The 11781-nt window shown below is 41.1% G+C and overlaps 1 protein-coding gene across 1 annotated transcript in view; it reads right to left on the bottom strand.

The window, feature by feature from the left end:
• Positions 1 to 2764: 2764 nt before the first annotated feature.
• The window catches only part of LOC115176105 (sodium/hydrogen exchanger 3), a 58369-nt gene continuing 49352 nt past the window's right edge, over positions 2765 to 11781 (bottom strand). Inside the window, exons 12-16 of the mRNA XM_029735917.1 lie at positions 5257 to 5377; positions 4979 to 5152; positions 4819 to 4873; positions 3944 to 4024; positions 2765 to 3769 (exon numbers count right to left, since the gene is read on the bottom strand). Coding sequence (XP_029591777.1) covers positions 3462 to 3769; positions 3944 to 4024; positions 4819 to 4873; positions 4979 to 5152; positions 5257 to 5377 — 739 coding nt within the window. The 3' untranslated portion in view covers positions 2765 to 3461. The remainder of the gene's footprint in view (positions 3770 to 3943; positions 4025 to 4818; positions 4874 to 4978; positions 5153 to 5256; positions 5378 to 11781) is intronic.

Raw genomic sequence — 11781 nt, 5'->3', positions numbered from 1 at the left:
TTTAGTTTCCTGAGGGGGAATAGGCTTTGTCGTGCCCTCTTCACGACTGTCTTGGTGTGTTTGGACCATTCTAGTTTGTTGTTGATGTGGACACCAAGGAACTTGAAGCTCTCAACCTGCTCCACTACAGCCCGTCGATGAAAATGGGGGTGTGCTCGGTCCTCCTTTTCCTGTAGTCCAGAATAATCTCCCTAGTCTTGGTTACGTTGAGGGATAGGTTGTTATTCTGGCACCAACCGGCCAGGTCTCTGACTTCCTCCCTATAGGCTGTCTCGTCGTTGTCGGTGATCAGGCCTACTACTGTTGTGTCATCTGCAAACTTAATGATGGGGGTGGAGTTGTGCCTGGCCATGCAGTCGTGGGTGAACAGGGAGTACAGGTGGGGACTGAGCACGCACCCCTGGGGAGCTCCAGTGTTGAGGATCAACGTGGCAGATGTGTTGCTATCTACCCTCACCACCGGGGGCGGCCCGTCAGGAAGTCCAGGATCCAGTTGCAGAAGGAGGTGTTTAGTCCCAGGATCCTTAGCTTAATGATGAGCTTTGAGGGTGCTATGGTGTTGAACGCTGAGCTGTAGTCAATGAATAGCATTCTCACGTAAGTGTTTCTTTTGTCCAGGTGGGAAAGGGCAGTGTGGAGTGCAATAGAGATTGCATCATCTGTGGATCTGTGGGCAGTATGCAAATTCAGTGGGTGTAGGGTTTCTGGGATAATGGTGTTGATGTGAGCCATTACCAACCTTTCAAAGCACTTCATAGCTACAGACGTGAGTGCTACGGGTCTATAGTCATTTAGGCAGGTTGCCTTTGTGTTCTTGGGCACAGGGACTATGGTGGTCTGCTTGAAACATGTTAGTATTATAGACTCAATCTGGGACATGTTGAAAATGTCAGTGAAGTAACCAAGAGTGCCAAGAGTGTGCAAAGCTGTCATCATGGCAAAGGGTGGCTACTTTGAAGAATCTCAAATATTAAATATATTTTGATTTGTTGGACACTTTCTGGTTTACTACATGATTCCATATGTGTTATTTCATAGTTTTGATGTCTTCACTATTATTCTACAATGTAGAAAATAGTAAAAATATAGAAAAATCCTGGAATGAGTAGGTGTAAGTATTCAGATCCTTTGCTATGGGACAAAACATTTAGCTCAGGTATATTCTGTTTCCATTGATCATCCTTGAGATCTTTCTACAACTTCATTGAAGTCCACCTGTGGTAAATTCAACTGATTGGACATGGTTTAGAAAGGCACACACCTGTCTATATAAGGTCCCACAGTTGACAGTGCATGTCAGTGCAAAAACCAAACAATGAGGTCGAAGGAATTGTCTGTAGAGCTCTGAGACAGGGTCAGATCTGGGGATATGTACCAAAACATTGCTGCAGCATTGAAGGTCTCCCCTCCATAATTCTTAAATGGAAGAAGTTTGGAGCCACCAAGACCGTCCTAGAGCTGGGCGCCCGGCCAAAATGAGTAATCGGAGGAGAAGGGCCTTGGTCAGGGAGCTCTGACAGAGCTCCAGAGTTGCTCTGTTGAGATGGGAGAACCTTCCAGAAGGACAACCATCTCTGCAGCACTCCACCAATCAGGCCTTTATGGTAGAGTGGCCAGACGGAAGCCACTCCTCAGTAAAAGGCACATGACAGCCCGCTTGGAGTTTGCCAAAAGGCACCTAAAGGACGCTGACCATGAGAAAAATATTTTTTGGTCTGATGAAACCCAGATTGAACTATTTTGCCTGAATGCCAACCGTCACGTCTGGAAGAAACCAGGCTCAGCTCATCATCTGGCCAATACCATCACGACGGTAAAGCATGTAGGTGGCAGCATCATGCTGTGGGGATGTTTTTCAGCGTCAGGGACTGGGAGACTAGTCAGGATCGAGGGATAAATTCTTGATGAAAACCTGTTCCAGAGCACTCAGGACCTCAGACTGGGGCAAAGGTTCACCTTCCAACAGGTCAACGATGTCAAGCACATAGCCAAGACAACGCAGGATTGCTTTCGGGACAAGTCTCTGAATGTCCTTGAGTGGCCCAGCCAGAGTCCGGACTTGAATTCGATCGAACATCTGGAGAGACCTGAAAATAGCTGTGTGGCGACGCTCCCCAACCTGACAGAGCTTGAGAGGATATGCAGAGGAAAATGGGAGAAACTCCCCAAATACAGGTGTGCCAAGCTTGTAGCATCATATTGTAGCTTCAACAAAGTACTGACTAAAGGGTCTGAATACTTACGTAAATGTGATTTGTTTTTATTTTTGATAAATGTTCTAACATTTCTAAAAATCTGTTTTTGCTTTGTCATTATAGGATACTGTGTGTAGATTGATGAGGGTTAAACACTATTTAATCCATTTTAGATTAAGGCTGTAACGAAACAAAATGTGGAAAAAGTGAAGGGGTCTGAATACTCTCCGAATGCGATGTATGTCTTAATCTTTCCAAAATATAGACTCTTAGATTTATTTAACACCTAATTTGAGCCTTTGAACTTCACATTAGTGTTCATGGGGCTTTTCACATGGAAATGCCCCACTGTTGATATTATTCAAAAATAAATCTACACCCTTACGAAAAAAATATATTTACCATAACAGAGACACAAAGCTAGTCATTGTGGAACACCTGGCTATTATGAATGACACCATTGTAAGTGAATGATTGTTGCAGCCCCTCACCATCTGTGAATATGTCTCACCTGAACATTATTCTGCTTAGATTAGTGTAATACAAAAGGCGAACAAACTGATACAAGATACAGGTGGCCAATACACTTTATTAGTGAATAAATAGTGGCTACAAGTCTCTCAAACAAACTGAAAAAAACACACACAAAGCGATTAAGACATCATTTCAATCAATATAATTGCAATAGGCCTAACATTTCTAAATCTGCAATATAAATTTAGATTATTTTCTCACATTAAGGGCTGAGGTGGTGTGGTCACAAAAAGGACAGTCTGAATCTATGCATAAACTTGCTTGTTTGGTATCATTCAATGGACTTAAATACAGTGAGTGTGGTTAAACTGTCTGTTACTATCGGTCAACATTGGATCTAAGTGAGTTGTTTAAGGGATTGGTTTTGTCAGGTAAACTGAGTCCATGGATTTGGACGACAAGGTCACATGTCCAATTATTCGTATTTGGTATTGGTCTCATGATGATCTCCATGTTTTAAGATGGAGTTGCATACAGTGCAGTCCCCTTTATAAAACCTAACCTACAATTAAACACATACGGAAGAATTCAGTAAATTGTGCAATTCCCAAAGCCTTATTTGGAGAGCACAAGGGTGACGACCTGGATTGTTTTGTTTGGGTATACAGGACTATGATTAAACAACTGAACAGAACAAAAAACAAGTCTGATGTCTGCAGTTTGATCTTTGGCAACTGGGGTCAGAACCTGGACCCAGGGTTAGGGGTCAAAAGAGGTCAGTTTGTGGAAGGGCTACTTGTGGGTACCCCGACCCTGTCCGTCTTGTGGGGGAGGTGGTGGTGGGAGCTCAGAGATGCCCTCCTGTGTGGCAGGGGAGTCAGCCAGCAGGAAGGAGTCATTGGAATGGGTACTGAGGCGCAGCGGAGCCAGGCGGCGGAGGTTGCTCGGTGTCCAGGGCAGTTTCAGCTGAGCCCTCTGAGAAGGGACCACGGTGCTGCTGTCCACCCCGGCTTCAGCCAGCCATGAAGGAATCTGCTGCATTGGTGGCATGGGGTCCATGGTGTCCATCTCCGCCATGAAAGCTGGGTTGACGATTCCAGCTTGACCAGGAGAGAGATTTAAAATAATTGTAAATGATTTCATCGATTTGAAAGGTCTCTTAAGAGGTGAGCTCATTGTTGTTTAGTGACTGAAGTGTTTTAGTGTCTGATTTAGACATGTTTAACTTGGTTGATTTAATTCATTTTGAGTTGATGTGAAGAAGACTCTCTTACCTCCTCTATAGGCTGTCATGGGGAATGAACCGCCAGCAGCCTCGCAACCAGAGGCACTGTCTCCTTCAGAAAACTCTAAATCTGGAGGCAGATAGAAACAGTGATACAGAAAACAATTAAATGATGTTGTTTACTTATTCACAGGTATCTAAACCAAAATGGCAGAAAGCAAATGTAAGCAGCCTTGTCCTCTTCCTATGTGTCACAAATTTTTTATGTCATTGGTGTTACTGGCTTGAAAATCACTCCAAAGATACTGTATACAAGGACCTTGAGCATTCCCTCCAGTGGCAAACTGTTATCAGGGGAGGGGCTTATATTAAAGAAAAGTATTAGCTAATCACACCCATTTAATATGTTATAAAATGTAGGATTCCATTGATATATTTAACCATTTTGAAATGTCTAGCTAGTTAGCTAGTGGCGTTTCAATTGGTGGCGTCACTCGAGACAAAGTAGTTGTTTCCCTTGCTTGGCTCGAGGCCAGGTTGGGGCAAGAGAGGGACGGAAGCAATAATTTTACATAAATACAAAGTGTCATTGGTGTTACTCAATTTAAAATAAGGGAAATTACATTGTATGCAAAATGGTAAATCATTTCATTTTAGTAAATTATTACTTGAGAATATGTGCCATCCATTTATGAAAACCCTCAAATACCTAAAACATGTCATTGGTGTTACTACTCCTACTGGTGGCAAAATTATATCATAATGGTACAAATTATTAAAAGCATTAAGCTGCCGTATTAGTTTATTAGAATAGGTACCCCCAAAAAATCTACAAAAACACCACCGTAGTTTAAGAACGACCCTTGACCTCAACCTTCTCATATAATGCAAAAGAGAAGTGAACAGAAAAGAGCAAAGAAGTACCTTCATCCCCATAAGCATTGCTTTTACTGTTATCCATGGATTTTCCATTTGGCATCTAAAAATGACAAAGTCAAATACACAACATACATATTATCACATTGCCTCCAAGAGGATGGTTATGAAGACAAGGGGGAAGGAGGAAAAAGTGGTCTTCCCTGACCTTTTGTGGCTGGTCTTTCTTTAAATGCTTGCTTATCTTCTTGGGTGGAGCGACACCCATTTTGGCTGACTTGAAGGACTCTAGACGGCTCCTCATGGTTCTCTGGAAGATCTCCTGCACCTCATGCTCGTCCTCGTTGTCTTCAAGGTGCTTCCGACTGTACCTGTGTCTGTGCTGTTAGGTGATGGAATGAGAGCAAGAGAAGAGGGTAAAAAAGAGTGTGTTTTTTAGCGCACCTGAGATTTTTGAGGATCTAATTGTCTTTGACTAAGCAATACCTGTTTCCTGCCTTTGTACAAGTGCTGCTGCAGTAGATGGTGTGCGTCAAAGTCCTCTGACTCCCTCATCTTCAGGTCCTGCTCATGCATGTCCAGGCAAACAGAGGGCACACTGTCCCGTCTGGAAGGGAAGAAACATACATATTCACTGTTGGTAATTTGCTGGCCACTGGAGGGCAGACTTGAAAAAGTACGAGGGCCCGGTTTACCAAAAGCATCTTAAGTCTAAGTTCATCATTAGAACCCTCGTAGGAGCATGGTTAAATCTCCAAGCTGTTTCCAAAAAGCATTGTTTAATAAAGTTGCACTTTATTGGAGATAATATATGACAATTACTTGAAACAATTGAACATTATGAAACACTGAAGATACCAGGCCTGGACTTCATAGCAGATTTTGAAAAGGCGTTTGATAAAGTACGACTAGAATCTACATATAAATGCCTGGATTACTTTCATTTTGGTGAATCTCTTATACAATGGGTTAAAGTTATGTACAGCAACCCAGATGTAAAATAGTAAACAATGGTTACTTCTCAGAAAGTATTGAGCGTTTAAGAGGAGTAAAACAATGCTGTCTGTTGTCTCCATATCTATTTATTATGGCCATTGAAATGCTGGCTATTAAAATTAGATCCAACAAGAACATCAACTGGTTAGAAATCCAGGGAATAAAAACAAAAGTGTCAATGTATGCCAATGACACTAGTTTTTCAATATCCCTGCACAGTTTCATTGAAGATCTTGATCACTTTTCTAGGCTCTCTGGATTAAAACCTTATTCCGACAGTCTACCATATTACATATTGGATCGTTACAAAATACAGTGTTTACACTACTTTGTAGTTTACCAATAAAATGGGCGATGGTGAAGTAGACAAGTAGTATTTGATCCCCTGCTGATTTTGTACGTTTGCCAACTGATAAAGAAAGGATCAGTCTATAATTTTAATGGCTGGTTTATTTGAACAGTGAGAGACAAAAATATCCAGAAAACCGCATGTCAAAAATGTTATGAATTGATTTGCATTTTAATGAGGGAAATAAGTATTTGACCCCCTCTCAATCAGAAAGATTTCTGGCTCCCAGGTGTCTTTTATACAGGTAACGAGCTGAGATTAGGAGCACACTCTTAAAGGGAGTACTCCTAATCTCAGCTTGTTACCTGTAAAAAAGACATCAAAAATATATGTGAATATCTGCTCAATCCAAATTTACAACAGACTGATTGCATCACTACCACACAAATGGAGGAGGAAAGTGGAAAAGGGAAAAGGTAGGGAACTTGTTTGCCTGCCATATATTAAAGATACAAATTCGCTGAAAGGAGCTGGCATAAATAGAAAAATATTTCTGTTTCATTTGAGGACAAAAATGTTGACAGCTGCACCATACAGGTTGCAAAATAAATGGGAAGAGATGTTCGATGTACCAATTCCATGGCATATGGTTTATGAACTGGTACAAAAAACGACACTTTATTCAACACTTAGAGTTTTTCAATTTCATTTATGATATACAATTCTTGCAACCAACAGAATGCTATATATATGGGGCATACAACAATCTCAGCTCTGTAGATTTTGCTGCGAAGAGACAGAATCAATAGATAATTTATTTTGGTATTGCCCCTATGTAGCTTTATTCTGGTCACAGGTTCAGGAATGGTTAAAAAAATCACAACAAGCACTTCAATATAACCTTACAAATAGCAGTGTTGGGTGATTTGGAAAACCATAGTCAGTCAATAAATAATATAATAATACTCATAGGAAAGGTTTTCATCTCTAGCTCACAATCTGTGGATGCGGAAACCAAACAAGGGTGGTCTATGGTGAACGGTGGGATGGGCTGAGAGTGGGATTAAAGAGCTTATGTTTGGTAATGTATTATTGTTATGTGACTGTTATATATAAAAGTACCATGTATGTAAAATTACCATGTATGTAAAATGTGTATGTAAAATGTATATGTACAATGCATGTATATGTAGCAAAAATGCTGTAAAAAAAAAAAAGAAAATATATTTGTCCTCCGAAGAGGGTGGTGAAGGGGTTAAGAGTGTGCTCCTAATCTCAGCTCGTTACCTGTATAAAAAACACCTGGGAGCCAGAAATCTTTCTGATTGAGAGGGGGTCAAATACTTATTTCCCTCATTAAAATGCAAATCAATTCATAACATTTTTGACATGTGTTTTTCTGGATTTTTTGGTTGTTATTCTGTCTCTCACTGTTCAAATAAACCTACCATTAAAATGATAGACTGATAATTTCTTTGTCAGTGGGCAAACGTACAAAATCAGCAGGGGATCAAATACTTTTTTCCCTCACTGTATCTTTTAATGCAGTCATTTCATTTTTTATTTGAAGCATCTTTTCATCCTTTGCTTGTTCGTAACAATTGCAAAGACATTGGAAACTTTGCATTTGTAGTCAACTTTGTTGTGAAGTTATTGGTAAATAGCAAGCGTGCAATTTTATTTATTTTATTTTTTATTAAAGGGAGTGCTCCTAATCTCAGTTTTTTACCTGTAAAAAAGACACCTGTCCACAGAAGCAATCAATCAATCAGATTCCAAACACTCCACTTGGCCAAGACCAAAGAGCTCTCCAAGGATGTCAGGGACAAGATTGTAGACCTACACAAGGCTGGAATGGGCTACAAGACCATCGCCAAGCAGCTTGGTGAGAAGGTGACAACAGTTGGTGCGATTATTCGCAAATGGAAGAAACACAAAGAACTGTCAATCTCCCTCGGCCTGGGGCTCCATAAAAGATCTCACCTCGTGGAGTTGCAATGATCATGAGAATGGTAAGGAATCAGCCCAGGATCTTGTCAATGATCTCAAGGCAGCTGGGACCATAGTCACCAAGAAAACAATTGGTAACACACTACGCCGTGAAGGACTGAAATCATGCAGCGCCCGCAAGGTCCCCCTGCTCAAGAAAGCACATATACATGTCCGTCTGAAGTTTGCCAATGAACATCTGAATGATTCAGAGGACAACTGGGTGAAAGTGTTGTGGTCAGATGAGACCAAAATGGAGCTCTTTGGCATCAACTCAACTCGCCGTGTTTGGAGGAGGAGGAATGCTGCCTATGACCCCAATAACACCATCCCCACCGTCAAACATGGAGGTGGAAACATTATGCTTTGGGGGTGTTTTTCTGCTAAGGGGACAGGACAACTTCACCGTATCAAAGGGACGATGGACGGAGCCATGTACCGTCAAATCTTGGGTGAGAACCTCCTTCCCTCAACCAGGGCATTGAAAATGGGTCGTGGATGGGTATTCCAGCATGACAATGACCCAAAACACACAGCCAAGGCAACAAAGGAGTGGATCAAGAAGAAGCAGATTAAGGTCCTGGAGTGGCCTAGCCAGTCTCCAGACCTTAATCCCATAGAAAATATGTGGAGGGTGTCGTGGACGAATCAGAATTAGTTGGGTAACATAGGAAATTAAGATGTTTTATTAGTATAATATGCTTATTTGAGGTACTTGTCATTAGAAAGTGTCCATTGGACTCTGGTGTCTTTTCAGTTGCACGTCTACCTTAGCTGGGGCTCAGACACTTGGGGCCCAGAGAGGGGAGAGGTCAGACTTTTCGTCATGGGAATGTGTCTTTACCTATTTCTTAAACCATGTGAAGGGATGCGCTGATTAATGGGGAACCAATGACTTGTCTCCACAATGTCTGTGAGCAAGTCACTCCCTCCTTTTCTTTATTGTGGGGAGGATTATGGCAGTAAATGGACCCTTGTATGTCCTCTCTTAGATCTCACACTTATCCTGTGATAATATATGGCCTAGAGGCTCACTCACCCCAGTGAGCCTGTCCAGGAGTGGGGTCAAGAGGGGGTTTGCTTGAGATGGGAGTATCTAGAGTTGACAATTGATATATATCATTGGATGAAATAGTTCTGTTCAATACCGTACCAGGGAGGGACGGTTCTAAGGAGACCAGATACTGGTCTGTATAATGAACCCTGTTGACATAGCAGTTACTGTCTGATGTGTTTTATTGATATCTGTCATACAAAACTTAACCTTTGTGAACTGTTACTAAGTATCTGTGGTTTGTCAATGTACGTTGAAGGGGGTATCGTTGCTATAAAAGATCCCTGTAGCAATTCTGTAATCACCTCATTAAATGATTCATTCGAGAGAATGCATTATTGGGGGTCAAGAACTTTTGCAAAAGTATCTTAAGTATTAAAGATGTAGTTTTAACTCGGACTGGTGTGTTTGTAAATCCTCATTTGGTAATGCGGAAATTAGCCACCACAAGGGAGCTGAAGGTTCAAGTTGCCAAACGTCAGCCTCGAAACCTTAATGACCTGGATAAGATCTGCAAAGAGGAGTGGGACAAAATCCCTCCTGAGATGTGTGCAAACCTGGTGGCCAACTACAAGAATCGTCTGACCTCTGTGATTGCCAACAAGGGTTTTGCCACCAAGTACTAAGTCATGCTTTGCAGAGGGGTCAAATCCTTATTTCCCTCATTAAAATGCAAATCATTTTATAACATTTTTGACATGCGTTTTTCTGGATTTTTTTGTTGTTATTCTGTCTCTCACTGTTCAAATAAACCTACCATTAAAATTATAGACTGATCATTTCTTCGTCAGTGGGCAAACGTACAAAATCAGCAGGGGATCAAATACTTTTTTCCATCACTGTAAATAGCCTATAGTATAGGTTACATAGGTCTATATACTGTAATTCAATATTTAAATAAATTGTTCATTCAATTGAGTTGTATTTAACTAAAATAGGCTACTGTCGGTAATATTTGCCTCAATTTATTCCATTATGTGTAACAACATGTGTGTAATGATGTGGCAAATCTTGATTTAGTACATTATTATAGGGTAAGCATTAGAATAAGCCACCTCAATATTTGCAGTCATTGAGTGATTATATCTTTCTAGGAGCTGATCCGTCATCAGTATTGTGGAATATTTCTAATGTTAAGGTAAGATTTTAATGGATAAATCTGATCCAAGAGCAGCGATGCTTTTCTTTCGATCCTATCAATATGGACACATGCCTCATGACATACTTAGGGAATGTTTTGTCTGTGTGGTGTTTTGGGAAATGTATGTTACATCTTCGGCCGTTGTAGGAAAGTTAAAACACTCCTAAGCCTAAATTCCATCGATACTGGGAAACCGGGCCCTGACCTACATATTGTAAGTGTTACATTAAAGAGCAATGAGAATGATCTCACACAATCCCAAATCGAGCCCTAAACCCTATGCCCGATGCACTTGTGGAGATCTGAGTCGATTTTTCCAACTGTGTAAGCAAAATTGTAATCACACCACCTTGCCCTCTGAAAGGCTGGGTGTATGATTCACCAAGTTGCTTATACCATTCAAATCCTCTCAGTTCTCCACAAGTGCATTTAGGGGTCGATTTGGGATTGGGCATCTGTATTAACCGTGCTTTTGCTACCATATACTTTTGTTTCTATTGTAACCAGTGGCAGGCACCTAATGGCTGGTGAGTTTTGGGGATAAAATAAGCGAGACGGAACTCTTGACTAGCGAACTTGGTTCTACCACGGATGACAAGGGAGGGTGTACACTCATTGTCCATACCTGTGTATAGTAATGGGAAACCAAGGCTTTCTGAGTCCTTTGAGGATTTCACCAAATTGTGCCTTAAAACTGCTTACTACTCAGAGTTTTTAACACAATGCAGATTAGTGATTAGGTAAACTTCATTTAGTTAGAATGTGTGATTCGCACTTACCCTTTTTGCCTCTAGGTTCAATATTACAAAAACTGTGCATCCGTGGTATTATTTAGGATGCTGAAGACAAAAGATTATCATAGAATACACTAGATAAAAATATTTTTTAACAACAATGGGACAATAGTGTGGTCTCAAATATATTTTTTTCAACTATAGCAAGGATTCGATGTGCCTATGTGATGTCTGATCCCAAATCCCAGACCCTACCCGCTGAGCTACCATTCAGGTTTTGCCAGAAAATACAGACCCTACCGTTACACTTGTTCACCCTGACCTGCACTGGGGTCGGAATGCAATCATGGTTACATTTAAAACACTGTGGTGCCGGCACAAGATATGGGTCGGAAAACGTACCTCAATGCAGGGATGGGATATGCCACTGTGGGATAATGGGACAATTCGGAGGACAACGCATTTCTCATCCCTGCATTGAGGTACATTTTCTGAGCCAGATCTCATGCTGGCTCCACGGTGTCTTAATTTAAAAAAGTTTACCCAAAATCCAGAAACTCCCAAGTAATTCCATACATTGAAACTAGTTCAGTGGAGTTTGCCCTCTCCCCCTCTCTCTCACTGGAGTGCAGAACTGAGACAGCTGCAAAAACGGATCACATGACATTGCTGGATGCAAGCCTCACTCTGCTCTGTTGTCAGTGAATGATTCACAAATCCACGAACTGTGGACAAATTCATTGTTTTATTGAAAGTGTACGGCTGAATTAGTTATTCTTGTCAAAAGTACTATCGGTTTTGAGTCAGG

This window comes from Salmo trutta, chromosome 36 (assembly GCF_901001165.1).
Source record: "Salmo trutta chromosome 36, fSalTru1.1, whole genome shotgun sequence".
NCBI classification, from domain to species: domain Eukaryota; kingdom Metazoa; phylum Chordata; class Actinopteri; order Salmoniformes; family Salmonidae; genus Salmo; species Salmo trutta.
This window is presented reverse-complemented; position numbering and strand designations above follow the sequence as displayed.